Source organism: Macrobrachium nipponense, chromosome 34 (genome assembly GCF_015104395.2).
Source record: "Macrobrachium nipponense isolate FS-2020 chromosome 34, ASM1510439v2, whole genome shotgun sequence".
NCBI lineage: Eukaryota > Metazoa > Arthropoda > Malacostraca > Decapoda > Palaemonidae > Macrobrachium > Macrobrachium nipponense.
Genome location: NC_061095.1, coordinates 16,861,683 through 16,877,997, shown reverse-complemented (window position 1 = coordinate 16,877,997; position 16,315 = coordinate 16,861,683). Strand labels below are relative to the sequence as shown.

Genomic DNA, 16,315 nt, shown 5'->3' with positions numbered 1-16,315 from the left:
TAATGATAATTTTAAGTTCAACGAATATTTTGTACCAGAACTCAACGACAAAGAGAGAGAGAGAGAGAGAGAGAGAGAGAGAGAGAGAGAGAGAGAGAGAGAGAGAGAGAGAGAAACGTCACTGTGCTACACTTGGCTACTCTTGTGAAATGGTACATTCATATTCAATCAAGTCACGAACGACCACTGTGGTGCACATTGCAAGACGGAATTAAATTAAGACTCGACTGCCAAAAAGGTTGAAAATCATCAAGTCTTAAGTTCAATACACACAGGACAAAATAATATGATATACACACACACACACATATATATATATATATATATATACTATTATATTATATATATAGATATAATATATATTTAAGATACTGTGTATATCTCTCTAGTTTTTCAATCACTTGTAATAATCAAATACCGCACTGACATCACCAAAAAATCGAATACAGTAAAAGTATTCACAATGGAAAACAATGCCTATGGAACAATAATGAAATACACAAATCACTAAATGAACAATTTGCAAACTCTTGCCTAAGAAACAGCTTGAAAAGCTGTCATCTTGACTAACGGAAGTCCGTGGGAGACTTTCCCACGCTGTCACGACTGAAGTTATTTAAAGAAAAAGTTCAATATCATTAAAAAAAACTCTATAAATAAATAAAAAGCTCAATACGTATCAGACGCGATGAGATACCACCCAATTGAAGATTTCTAAAACCAGTCATCAATATTCCAGAATGTAATTCATATATAAAAAAAAAAATTCACGGTTCGTCAATAATCTCCCAATATACGATTCGTGACTTTCACGTCATATTTCATGGTAAGATCTTCATGACAGAGAACGATTTGACGATCATCTTCATAATAATTAAGGTCCAGCAGATGTTTACGTGCACGGCTGTTTCTGTGAGGACTTCCTAAACGTCATTACACGGTTCTTGGTTAAGATAAAAACTTATTCTAATAAAACGGAAGAAGAAGAACGAAAAGGAGGAGGAGGATGAGGAGGCGGAAGAGAAGAGGAAAGGAAAAGGAGGAGGAGGAAGGAGGAGGATGGAGGAGGAGGAGATTGAAGGAGGAGGAGGGAGGGGAGGATTTGTTAATTTATCTATGGTAAGAAGCAGAAAGAAAAAAAGAGATGTAGGGAGGTTAATTTATTCTCTAAACAAGCATTAGAAAAAGGAGGAGGTTTAGGATTAATTTAAATTCTATAAAAAGGAGGGGAGGAAAAGGAAGGAAGGAGGAGGAGGAGGAGGAGGAGGAGGAGGAACGAGTTGAAACTGTAAACAAAGACGCAGCTGCAGAAGGCGAATCATCATTCGGTTCCTGGCCTCTGTTTGTGAATCCGAGTGTCAGCGAAGCGTACCACCACCACCCCTACACACAAACTGGCGTTGACTTTGGGTTAATTATGCAATGAATCAACCAATCGCGTAAACGGGACTGTTATGTCAAGTTCATCATTCATTTCCTTGCTAAGTTTCGAATGCCGGAAGATTTTTTTTTTTAAGGATCCTTTATGTTTACTTCATGACAGACAGAAGTTAATTCAATTGCAAAAATACGGTGGATATGTAAATAGCGTGTATTAGCCCACTCCTGTAACTCTGTAACTGTATAGATTCTGTAACTATGAGGAAATGCAAACATTATTAGAAGCAGCTGATAAATAAAATTTGTATAAATCATCGGTGATTTTGTTTAATATAATGTACACAAAGAGAGAGAGAGAGAGAGAGAGAGAGAGAGAGAGAGAGAGGAGAGAGAGAGAGAGAGAGAGAGAGAGAGAGAGTTCTTGATAGAACTGCAAATGACTTGACAAATCTGGATAAAGCAAGACATGTGCTTCAAATGGTGATAGCCATAAAAAAAATTACCTATGAATTAACGCCTACTTTAACGCAAAATCAAATGTTTGGGAAAAAACGTGGTTTAAATTTTGTTCAACAATAAAATAAATAATTATATAAATAAATAAAAACTGTAACAGATTTTCTCTCCTGAATATGAATAACCAAACGATCAAAAAGGTCCAAGAAATACTTTCGTGACAAAGTAATTCCTCAAATTGCCTTAAAAGTACTTTAACCAGACGCCAGATTTCACATTCTTAACTTTCGGTTGGCGTGACACTTCTTAGAATACTTTTTCGTTTGAAGAATTATAAGAGAAACCCTTATTAAGCGGACATACTGTAATCTAAATACGTTACCAACATTCGCAACATTCACTCGATTTCGTGTTTGAGTGAGTCAACAGCTCATTCACAACTTATTTTGAGAAATCATATAAAAAAATTATCATCATTGCCAATTAGCTCAATTTGACGAACAGCATTTGGTAAAAGCTTTCATATAGCCGAAATAAAAAAAAAAACTACATTTCGTAGATTTGGTTTTCAGTTTTCAGAAATCTGAAGACGCAAATTACAGACAACAGTCCTACATAATACAAGAAATGACTAAGAGAAATAAATTCAAAACATGATTTTCGTGTTCTAGTATAAAAAATACAAAATTATCATTGCATTTAGCAATGATATGGAATTTGTTTGGAGTTACAAATTAATTTTAAATCACGCTGTTTCAAAGGAATAATGGAGAAAGTGTGTTGAATTACATTCGAAGCTGTAATTGCACCCATTAACATTCAAAACTCTAATTACGTTCAACTTGGGTATTTCAAAGGACTGTCCGTGTAATGAATAAAATGATTCTTCACGATGAATTTATTGTAATTACGATTCAAAACTGAAATGAGACTAATTAAAAGTTTCGCCCCATCTTAAATAAAGAATGTATATGTATTCGAAGTTCCTTCAAATATTTTGTATAATGCAGGCATCGAGCAATGTAAAGAGAGCAAATGTGGGTGAACATATAATCAGCTGACACTAAAGATTTCACAGCTTTCATAAATCATAACGAACCAGCAATATGACCCACAAATGCTGGTAAATGCAGCAAAAATATGAGTCTCTAAAATGAAGTGTTGTCCAAAAAATACCACTACCATTAAAAACTAATATAGCCATTTGGGAGATATTTATGAAACCTACTTATGATTCATAAAATGGAGTTACGATGTCATGACAATAATATCTGGTATGGTAGCTTCACAAGGTTTTAACCAAGAGGGGAAATTTATGGACTAAAAAATAAATGAATAAATAAATACCTCAGAAGTTATCCACGATACCTTTAACTATGCTTTAACTATTTTCCGAGTTGACCAGGTGGTCAGCATAAAAGACTATGGCATAATTTACTAAACCATTAGTAAGGTTTTCTGAGTACAGTATCAGGAGCCATTACGTTTTTAGCCATTTAGTAGTTAACTAGTAGCATCATCAAATCAACAAAATATGGATATTTGAATAGTGATGAGATGTCACTAAAAGCCAGTCGCTGGCACCTCTTTAGCTGGATTAACACTAAGAAAAGTTTTCATTATTTACTATCAGTTTCAAAGTTGAACGTACTGCACAAAAATACCTAAAACAATTAATATGCATATCAGCTAACCTAAATGCTTCCTTACAATGGTTATTAAAGGCCACCCTAAAATAATTTTACATATATTTTGATGGATATAAGCTCCACTGACCAATACAACTAAATAATTAAAGTTTTATCTAAAGAAGTTTTCTGATGATTGTGAGGGATCTAAAGCTGAATTCAAAAGGAGAAAATATTAACTTCATATGAAAGCCATTTTCAAAAATCAGAAACTCGGACTAGACTTTATACGACAGAGTGCTTTTATCCAAATGAATGTGGATCTGGTTGGACAAATACATCAACCAAAAACATAATGGTGCACAGATATATTCTCTTTGGACCATATCCAATATCATGTTACCAAACATGAGTATCTCGTTAGAAAAATCCACATTTGTATGCGTTTTCGACTACTGTATGGCAACATAAGTTGAAACTTTTGGCATCAAGCCTCAAAAGTGTGGAAACCTCTAAGGAATGGGGGGAAAAATTTACATCAAACTCACCACAACCAGAAATGTACAAAAGTATGGAAAAAAATTACTGTTAATTTCATAACGATCTCTGTCAAACATCTGTACACTGGAAAATATTAGTAATAAAAACTGCTGCTGAATATAACAGAAATGAATAGAATATTGTTACATATTTCTTGGTGTTGTATACATATCAACCATAATAGTACTGCGAGGCAGCGACACAATAAGACGAAGGAAGGAAGTTACAAAGATAAACGGAAGGAAATATAATGTAGCAGTGAAATATAGTAAAAGACCCAAGTAAATAAAAAAAACAAGGAAAAACTCATTGTACTCACTTGGCCCTCCGGCAGTTGGTGACCGACTGGGTGACTGGGAATCTACTATGGGTATGTGCAGGCATCGTTGGCAAAGGCAGTCACTGCCAGTGTAGGTCACCCTTTCACCCGTTGGGAATGGCTGTCTGCAATTTGCAAGATAAACAAAGCATTATTTTCACTATTTAACAAAGTTCAAAGTCCAGTCTATTACTGGAATCTGAAATGAATTTATTATTGTAACTTACACACATGTAATTTGATAGGAATTGTTTTCAAATAATTTTCAATAAGATTTTATGCCATCCTAGAAAAGTATTTCATAAACATTCATCCAATACTTTAACCAATTTATTGGATTCAGTGTTAAAATACTTGTGGTATGTAAACAATATCCAAAAAATTAGTCTTTAAATTGTGCTGTAAAAAATATCCTACATATGATTATTTTTTTCTAAACATATTCAGTGGTTATATAATGTGGTTAATATGAATATGTTAATAAGGAAATTATATAACCACTGCTTATTAATCATATCAATGTAAACTAAATTTACAATTAGACATGTCACATCAATTAAAATCAGAAAAGCCACAATACAGGTCTTGTGTTCCTGTACAGTAATTAGTCCTCCTACACTTCAGTAAGTGTAACATCTCATTCAAGAATACATATTCCTTTTGCCAAACCCTACTCATATGGCTTGTTAAACTGATTTATAATGGTAGTAACAATAATCATAGGATTGAATCATGTGGGCTTCCTAGAATGATAACAGATTTAAAGTAATTCTCAAATGCATTACAATGTTTGAAAATTTTAGTCGTGAGAAATTAACATACTATTAGACTTTAGGTTATAGCCCCCAAAGAATCAATTCAAAATTCAGGTTGATTATGTACTGGAAACAAAATGTACTACAAAAGTCACAACAAGTAATGAACTGTTGAAATTATAAAAAAAACATTAGGTATGGTTACAACTTTGATGTCCTTAGAAAATTAAAGTTCTTAAATGGAAATCACCTATTTGTAACATTGCTCATCATGGTGGAAAAGAAATGAGCTCAGTAAAAATCAAAGATGACCATACAAAATGAGTACAAAACACTACATAGTGTTCTGGTATACAAGCAGCTTCACTTATACGTATTTTATCTTTATAATAGGACCCATCAAGCACTTAGTCCACCAGATAAAACCAAGTTATACTTGAGCAAAAAGCACTGGCTAACAAATAAGCCACTCACATGCAATTCTACCATGTTTCACATATGAGATTTTTACATCTTGCTCTATATTAATTCACCAATGTACTTGTATGATACTCCAATAAAATCTTTATGATGCAAAATTTTACACAGTAAAATATTAAATCTCTTGTTGAGTATATTCAGGTTCCACAGAATTAACAGAGCTGGAGGAAAGGATAGATGTTTTACATTAAGCATGCTTAAACACTTTCCTTCCACTCTGAGAAAAATAGGTACATAGTACTACTGTGCTGCTTTTACAACAGAATATACAAATATCACTTTACTTTCTAATACACTGGAATAACATATTTTCTGTCATCTTTTCACTGTACTGTACACAAAGCTAAGAGAAACACTTCTGTTAAAATATACTGTGCACAGAGAGAGATTTCATGATAAATATTATTATAAAATTTATTTTTCTAAAATGCAATAGATTAACAAGGTCACAAAGTCTCATTCCAAGACCATCACAGGGCTTGCCTGAACAATTTGTTATCAAATCTAGAGAGAAAATTGGAGAAAGACAAAGATAAGAACAACTAAATGGAAAGAGACTGAAATTACGGATGCTCAGTAATCTAAAGACAGAGTGCAGTGATACAAGAATGAATATCATAATATGATTTTTAGCTAGAGCTGCACAAATACACGATACAGCATTGTATTAAAAGCCTCTTGAGGTTATTAAGCCCTCATCAGTTACATAAACATCACAAAATTTTGAAAAATCATAGTACGGTGTAAGTCAATTAACAGCAAATGATTGGACTTGATCCTTCTAAACACATTTCACATGCAGGTAAGCCTTTTGGCTCTTAGTTCCCCAAGTCTATTGAGTTCATATACTGAAATATTCTAAACGCCTTCTGGTATATATCAAATTAAGCACTTAATAAGTAAAGAACGTACATCAAAATTTATTGGTAAATGTCCATCAATGCCTAAACATTTACCGGTAAAAGATACAAGCAAGAAACTATAAGTTTTAGCACACTTTATACCAGGTAAATAATATAGGATGAAGGATGAACAGAAATATTAATTTCAGAAATAAAAAAGTGAACAACTGTAATTTGCAAAAAATTGGAGTCCGAAAGCAGAATAGTCTCTACAGTTAGATTAGCTCTGATAATGCTGGGCTGATTTCAGCACACCATGCATAATTAAAGTTATCTAAAAAGCCCTCTATTATCCGCTAATGTTGTTTACAAGGATACTACAAACAGCATCTTTCAGTTTGTGCAACTTTGCCGCTTTCAAGTGATTTAAGAAGATAAATTTTAACAAATGAACACTAAAAGGAACAAAGCACAAACTGCAGTGTGAATCTAGCTAAAAGAAAAAGAAATATAAAAAAATATTTCCACTTGAGAATATAAAAATATCACACACTACAATAATACAAGATACAAAACTAGGACATCAACATTAACAACTCCACACAAGTCAGGTCAACTACTACATGCAAAGTTTTTCTTTATAGTGCTTAACTTGTTAGTCAATTCCTGTTTTTATCAGCATTATGCTGTACAGTCAGACGATGAAACTAAACCTCCTTTACACTAAAGGTCAGATCATCTTGAATTCACACCCCACAGGGAGAGCTTTCTCTAGTTTTCCTCAATTCAGAGATAAGTATTCCAAGCAGCTGTTCTTTGCTACTACAATACATGATAACCATAAAAAATTATGCAAATTTACAGGACTTTCTCATGATGAATGAGAGGCATGACACGCAATCTTGAGGTCACTGTCCCTTGTGATATCTCTTACTTGACCTACTAAAGGATACTTTTTTTGAAAGGCAATACGGATGTGTATCTTAAATGAGAAAATTTACAACACACTACTGCTTTACTTACAAGATGTAAATTACTTGATTAAGTGACAGCTGAATGCATATTACATATTTGACCAAAATTTAACCATCATTTGCCTTTCTACTCTGCTTCCATTGAAAAGCCACTGTATGATAAGGTTAGAATTTGAACATCAAATGAAAGTTTTCTACTTATAAGCTAAAAACATTTTTACAAAACAAGTATAGGCAAACAGGAAAGAAGAGTACAGGATCAATGACAAGAGCATTAGCTATGGTAACAGTGATAAGAAATGATGCAAGTTATAGTTTAATAACGTATGGGAACAGTGACAAAACTTACACTCATCTATATTTGGCAAATGATAAAAAATGGTAAATTCAAGACATAAATACAGCAGAAAAAGTATGTTAGACTAATAAGCTACAGAAGGATGGAAGAGGAGGAGGAGGAAGCTTAGAAATTGTTTATTTCACAAAGGCAGAAGTGCTAGAATTAAACAGCTTTAATATTCAGAAGCAAGGGTATGTGCACCTTCATGATAAAGGTACAGTATGGTAAAAATGGTGATAATGAGCTTTGTATAAAGCAGCTGAAGGTGTGAATGTCTTCTGCATTAGTGGCTTACTCTTCATGAATTAATTTCAGGATAAAAGTGGCATTGACTGCCTTGTCTTAATTTCCTGTGAGAACCATCTCTTCATGGGAATATTCATTTGGAAATTAAACATCAACAGTCCAGCAATGAATACTTGTATGAAAAGTAAGTGTATGACTATAAAATGCATTGAAAATGAAATACAATAGTAATCCACAATAAGGATGGTTCAAATGTAAAAAGTTACCGAAAGATAAATAACCATTTTCTTAAGCTATGCTCCATCATTTGCCATTAGCTATATTATTACAATACTACTGTAAAATCCTAGTTGTCTCCAAAATTTCTCTTCAAATCACAATAATAATGGCAGGGGTAGGTTCATGACGCTTGGTCTACACTGTACAGTCTAAAAACCAACTACAATTAGTCACGTTGCATTCACAGAGTAATAATATCATGCAGTATAAAGTCATATTCCATGAGTTTATTTTTTTATAACACCTTTCAAGCTTGAGAAATAGTCTGGGTCACATCAGCCTACCTAGTCACTTAATATAAAAAATAATAAAAGTTCAAAGGCACATAAACATTCTAAAATGTAATGTGTAACCATATACCCCTTTTCTGAGTACAAACAGTCTACTGAAAATGAACTTCACGTTAACCTACCACATAAATCTTAAACAAGACACTGCTGGGCAAAATAATGCAATTCATAAAAACAAGACGCAACACATTGTTATCTATGTTGACTAGACAGGCTCAATAGCTAGGTAATTGTGATACAGTAATTAAAATCACATTCTTCATGGTTTATATTCAAACAACACCACTGACTTTGGTGGATAGGTTAGGTAATACTGCAAACGATTAACACTTATTTTCAGACATAAAAGAATACCTCAATTTATAACACCACGACTGTGCTTCTTTCAACGATAATTTTAACCAGCACACTATGAAAACAAGTATCAACATTAATACTGATAGCTAGCTATACATTACCACTCTTCAAAGCATTTCTCCTAAACTTATTTTTCAATTGACTACTATTTGCCACAAAACATTATATGCTGCCTAGGAAAATATCTTTACCTGACATGGTTCCACTTCTGATAATTCTCTGCTTTAAAGAAATCTCCAAAAACAATTAAAAATTTACTAGATTATACCCACGTCAACAGAGTATAAAAAATGACTCAAATCCTAACCTAACCTTACAAACTGAAAGGTTTTCTACCCACTAGGTCTATATCAGCATTTTCATCTGCAGTACACGTGACCTATAATGAAAGTAAACAACATAGGTTAAAGTCCACCAAGTTCCCATCCTCTGCATTGTTAATCCAGTAACATCAGCCCTGAAAACCTCCAATAATGATTAAATGTAAACAATGCAACGATCCCACCTTCAGCACAAAGTTACCTGCGGTAACATCACCCTGAAAATCAGACCAACAATTACCTGCATCGTGCGCAAGTGAAGCATTTCTGATGGTAGGTGTTACCGAGGGCAGAGACAACTTCCCCTTCGACGTAGAGGCCACAGGTGGCGCATCGTTGACCAAAGTTCTTTTGGTAGCATTCGGTACAGAAATAGTCTTTCTCTTTCGTGAAGAATCCTCCTTGTGCTAATGACTTCTTGCAGCCTGGAAAAGTTTCGTAGTCATTAGAATCGAGGTTATGGTACTACAGGACAAACATCAATAAGTAAACCAACAATAGTCATAAATAAAATGTAAACACGAGATTGTTTTCAGTGAAGTAAACTTAAACACAATATTGTTTCGGTGCAAGTAACTATAAACAATAAATTTTGTAATGATCTTTTGAAAGCCATCTTGTTATGCATCTAAATCATATGCAATATGGTGGAAATGAGCAACCTCACTGAAAATAATCGTGATACATATGATCATAACTGTCTCTATCAACAACTTTCTTGTGGTTCACTAGCTACTGAAAGGCAACAAAATTTTCCCTATATTTAATGACGAATGCGAAAAAGTTGATTAACCATTACAGGCATTCAGCTTGCAAATAAAGAAATCATCAATTTACTTTACCAGATCATTACAAAACCATTTTGAGTTTCAGTTCCTGATACGACCTAGGTACATATGCAATGGCTTTCTCCCTTAAAACAGCTAATTAGCAATGACCAATGCATTTCATACACGTGTCCATTACTATTTAAATAAAGAAACTTCGCTGAATAATTAGCAAATATCAATGCATTTCATATACATGTCCTACCAATATTAAATAAATGAAAAGTGTCTTACGGTTTAACTTAAACCACAACAAGGCAAAACAGACCATGAGACCTATGTTACGTCACACCATAAAAATTCCAAACCAGCAATTTAGGAAACACCTCTTAACAAAAGAGCCACCAGACTCGACGACCAAGAAGACGAGAGGACAAAACTATGCACCACCAGCCCCAGTTATTAAGTAAAAACTTCCCTTCATCTAGAGCCATACGTCATGGTAACTGGGCCAAGTGTATAACAACACAGCTGGCCCTCCTCAAGGATGTAACAAGAGGATAAATGCCCACGACACGAGCTGCTGCTGCTGCTGCCCACATCTATCTCTACGCAGGGCAGCACCTCTTTGTGTCCCACGCTGACTAAGAAACGACCCTCTGAACTTTACGAAGCGCCAATTCCGGAGTTAAACGGGCATTTTCTTGAAGCCTTTAATAAGCGGCGACGACAATAAGAGGAGGGGGAGGAGGAAGGGCATTTCTGAGGGATGGCGTCGTCGCAGGAAATGGCTCTTAATGTCCCGAGATGCTGGTATTATTTCCACAGTTTTCGCTAAGCGAGAATGTCCCTTGGTTCGTAGGATGCGCCCGCTGGGTAATTTTGACAATTGCTAGAGTATAGGGCCTCGAATAGATGTCGCAACGTCTCTCATTGTTTTATTGCATTACATGGCAATTCTGACACGTCCAATATAATGCTCTCAAAAGAAAGAATACGGTGTTTAATTTTAAGAGAACAATAACGTCAATTTTATGAGTCAACGTTGGATCAGTTATGTGCAATTCTACTTTAAATCCTTTGTTTGCTTTTGTTTTTCCCGATTTAAATAATCTATTTTTTAAAGAGACGGTTCAAACGCTTCCTTCTCGGTTCTACCATTTTAACTCTTGTTTCTGTCAAGGCTGAGCGGACAGAAATGTTATCATTAATAACATAAATTTACATTGAAAATATCCTTATAAAATGCTAAGGATGACGTCCGATTTTAATAATTAATTGGTTGATTTGTGTAATCTGGCTTTTCAATACAAAACTTCCCTTGATATGGAATTGAAATAATCCCATTAAATTCCTTTGGCTTTGTTTCAGTACTAGACGGCATTAACGCAAAAACTTACCGAGGAATATATACTCAAAATCCGTGGTTTTTCTTTCTTCTAAAACAATATGGAAATTAGTTACTTTTTTTTCCCAAACTCCGTGTTTTTCTTTCTTCTAAGGCATAAAGGAAATTAATTACCATTTTCTCAAAACCCAAGGTCTTTCTTTCTTATAAAACTTAAAGGAAATTATTTACTTTTTTCTCAAAAGCCGTGGTTTTCTTTCTCTTAAAACATAAAGAAAACTCGTTACGTCTTTCTATAAAAAAAAAACGTCGTTTACTTACGTAAAAACACAATGGAAATTGATTTTTTTTTCTAAATATCCAACTCCCACAGTCAGTTCTTAAAATCCCTGCTGCTTTTAATCTAGTAACTCCTCCCTGGCAATCACGGGAGGGACTCTCTTACAGAGTCTTAAATGTCAATCAAATACCATCACTCCTCCGGGAACCTCTTCGGTTGCGTTATTCGTTTAAGGCCTCATTTCATTAGTTTCTTGGGCGGTTTGACAGGACTGCAAACCGAACACCTTTATCCAGAGAGAGAGAGAGAGAGAGAGAGAGAGAGAGAGAGAGAGAGAGAGAGAGAGAGAGAGAGAGAGAGAGAGAGAGAGAGATTTTGGCTTATGGATGAGCTCCAGTCATCGAAGAAAATAAAAGAAAGCAAGAAATGAATTCGACATCTTGGAGGATAAATGAACAGAATATGGCAGGACTAAGATTGCTTATGAAAAACATACATACATTGCATATATGCCTCATAAATGACGTGCAATCAACTGCTCGTCCTTTGGAGAAAGCAAGGGTTACCGAGAGGCTATGCTATATAACAAGAGACAATCATTATGCATTATATTTACGCATTTTTCTCATTCATAATCAACAGCAGCCATTAACGATCTGCTGACTTGGAAATACCACAGGAATGCGTAACAATGGAAACGATTAAATTTTCATCCCAAACTCTTCCTCAGAGGATGTGAACATTCACAGAGCTCCCGAGCTTAGAACCAGAACTTCACCTGCTCTGTAAGCACTGCAGAGCTCCTATCTCCCCTGTCCTTATAGCTTTATAGTTCATAGGGCATAGGCAAACTACGCAATAGCAGATCTCTCTCTGACATACAGGTGGGATTCACAAGCATATCGTCTTTATTCTAGCCGTCCAACCGCCTACTGAAAGCATTCTACTGTATATAAGAGTCCTTTACTATGTTAGTTGTATCTTGACAAGTTAAGGATTTCTAGGGTTTAAAAGGATAATGTATATGACACTGGTTTACGAAGGCAAAGTTGTTTTTTATGGTCACTGAAAGGGTTTAAAAGGCTTTCAAAAAAAATGTTTTATCAGGTAAAAAATAAAAATTATAGAAAACAAATTAAATCTGTATGTCAACAAGTAATCCTGCATAGCCGTCCTTAATGTCACTTAAAAATGCATAGCCGTTCCTTAATGTCACTTAAAAAGAAAAAAAACTAATCTTTTGCATCTAATAACCCTTAAAAAACACACAAGATACCCATGGAAAAAAATACACACTCAATCTTTTGCATCTAATAACCCTTAAAAACACAAAATACCATTGAAAAAAACAAAAACAAACAAACACTCAATCTTTCGCATCTAATAACCCTTGAAAACACACAAAAATACCCTTTAAAGAAAAGGGGTAACCGACGAACTTTTCAGGAGAATATCCCTCATTCCAACGGGCCCGTAATCAGATGGGCACTACGTACGCAGACTGACTGACAACCTGCATAATTAAGAGAGAGGGTTCTTCTCCCCCCCCTCCCCCACCCCCTTCGGGCATTTAAATCTTAATATGCTAAGAATTTCCAGGAATCTCGAGAGAGCCTCAGCGCACGTGCAGAGACCCAGAGAAACAACGTGCCAGGCAGCAGCTGTGGAAACAAGACGAATTCCTGCTCGTCCGGTGGTAATTGCAACGTCATTCATGGTTAGAGCCTTGCCAAGGAGCCTTGCGTCTCAAGTGAAGGCTAAGTGTTGGGCTAAATAGGACTTTTCAGGATGAGAAGGATATGTATAAAACATTAATAAGATTTTTTTTTTTTTTTTAAGATTAGAATTCGTGATATTTTTCAGAAAAGTTTTCCTGAGTCTGAAATAAGAGATCTTGGAAAAATAAGACATCTGGTAAAAATAAGAAAATAAAACATCTGGGAAAAATAAGACATCTGTTAAAAATAAGACATCTGTTAAAAATAAGACATCTGGGAAAAATAAGACATTTAGGAAAAATAAGAAATCTTGAAAAATAAGACATCTTGGAAAAATAAGACATCTGGTAAAAATAAAACATCATGGAAAAATAAGACATCTGGGAAAAATAAAACATCATGGAAAAATAAGACATCTGGTAAAAATAAAACATCATGGAAAAATAAGACATCTGGGAAAAATAAGACATCTGTTAAAAATAAGACATCTTGGAAAATTAAGACATCTGGGAAAAATAAGACATTTAGGAAAAATAAGAAATCTTGAAAAATAAGACATCTTGGAAAAATAAGACCTCTAGGAAAATAAGACATCTTGGAAAATTAAGACATCTGGGAAAAAATAAGACATCTGGGAAAAATAAGACATTGGGGAAAAAATAAGACATCTGGGAAAATTAAGACATCTGGGGAAAAAATAAGCCATCTGGTAAAAATAAGAAAATAAGACATATTGGAAAAATATGACATATTGGAAAAATAAGACATCTGGGAAAAATCTATTAATAAGTTCACAAGACTGAGGTACAGAACTAAGCATGACTTTTGATACTGAATAGGACATGTATATTACTTTTTTTTTTTTAAATAAAAACATCATCAGTTTTCAGGATTAATTCTGAGAACATGTATATAACACCATTACTTCTTTTTTTAAATGTAAAACATCATCAGTTTCCAGGATTAATTTCCGAGAACATGAAAAATACGAAGTCTGGGAAAATCACTTAAGAAGTTCATAAGAAAATTCACCATCAAAAAAAATTAATAACTTTATCATCAAGATGAATCACCAAATGACAAAACCTGACCCTAAAATGGCTCCATAATTCTGACGCCTTAAAATCAAAAGGCACGGCACTGTGCAGACACGAAGCCTCGACCCAAACACGAACACACAAAAAATAGGTATTCGCTTGCGCGTGCGCACGCAAGAGCACAAACACTCGGGTGAAAAAGGCTCGACATTCCTTTTTCCTCTTCGGATATAACCAACAAGACTTTCACCGCCTTCCGTCCTAATATGGAAACGACCCACAGGTTGTGAAGTGTTGATAGTCCTTGGGATGGACGAAACATAAAATCATTGCGAGTCAACTTTAATGAGAGAGAGAGAGAGAGAGAGAGAACTATAATGAATATAGACACTTCAACATCATAGAGAGATATTGTAAATCTCAATGTCATCAAGGAGAGAGAGAGAGAGAGAGAGAGAGAGAGAGAGAGAGAGAGAGAGAGAGAGAGAGAGAGAGAGAGAGAGAGAGAGAATAAGTACAGTAGAAATCTTTCAGCCTCATGTAGACAGAGAATATAAAATTAAATACAAGTCATCCAAGAGAGAGAGAGAGAGAGAGAGAGAGAGAGAGAGAGAGAGAGAGAATAAACCCTCTGATTAACTCAGAAATTCTTCAACATCATCCCAGACACAGCAAGAGCGTACAAACTTCAGCATCACCAATCAGAGAGAGAGAGAGAGAGAGAGAGAGAGAGAGAGAGAATAGATACTTACTGTGACACTTGAAGCAGTTGATATGGAAGTACTTCTCCTGCACGCGCAGAACTTCCCCGGAGCACTTCTTTCCACACGCCTCACACAGTGTTTTCCCTGCAAGAAGTGAAGTCGAATTAGTTTTCTCTCTTTTTATCTTTATCTTTAAGAGGCGGAGAGAGGGCGAAGTCTCCCTTGAATAATAGCAACACCACCAACAACAACAACAACAATAATAATAATAATAATAATAATAATAATAATAATAATAATAATAATAATAATAGTATGTTTCTTACTACATAAACCTTCAGATGTTTACAAATCTGTCTCTCTTTTTTTATTTTAAGAGATTTCTGTTTCTATAGAGAGAGAGAGAGATAGGAGGGCGATGCAAGAAAGAGAGAGAGACGGGGGAGAAGGCTCACTTTATATTCATTCGAATAATAATAACAATAATAATAATAATACAACCAAAAGCTTCATATGATATAAACCATCTGACGTTTATAAATCAAACACAAGAAACATCACCCACAGCAAAAGTATTATTACTTTTCCACATTTGCTATTTAAAACATTAAAAGCCCAATCGAGATATGATCACATAGTGATCAGACCACGTTGATCCACAGTATATAGCTGGCCAAAAACATATGTGCTTTTGTTTATATTTAATAGGGGACAGCTTATGAACCCCAGTGCAGATTGTTATTAAAACTTTTTATTGTATATTTGTTAATCAAGAACTTCCCGTTTGTTTATTTATTTATTTATTTATTTCTTAGAAATCCGACTGGAAAAAAAAAGTCTCAATTTTAAAGTCTCATCTATTCACGTAAAGTGCGTTCTGTTTATTAAATTCATTAAATTCATAATTAAAACTAATTTTGCATTAATTTTTGACACGTAGAACCATCGTTAACAGTCATATGGAATTAATCATTAATCTTTTTTTTTTCAATACATAAAATTCAATTGCAAAAGAAATAAACATGCAATAAAAAGTTCAATGCAAGGCTTGCATGAAAATATGACTCAATTCAGTTACCAGCCCAAATAAAAGTCATGACTCAAAACTTAAAAAAAAAAATCAGGTGAATAAACGTCAAATGTCTGACAGTAGATAAACAGATAAATAATAAATACAGAATGCCTGAGAAGCCATAAATAATGAACACCACCCTTTTTCCCTAAATGAATCTGCATAAGGGAAGGTCATTCAATG

General features: G+C 34.4%; 1 protein-coding gene across 1 annotated transcript in view; it reads right to left on the bottom strand.

The window, feature by feature from the left end:
* The window catches only part of LOC135207939 (uncharacterized), a 370,968-nt gene that overhangs the window by 64,510 nt on the left and 290,143 nt on the right, over positions 1-16,315 (bottom strand). Inside the window, 3 exon segments of the mRNA XM_064239912.1 lie at positions 4,324-4,448; positions 9,448-9,631; positions 15,109-15,204. Of these exon segments, the coding sequence (XP_064095982.1) occupies positions 4,324-4,448; positions 9,448-9,631; positions 15,109-15,204 (405 nt within the window).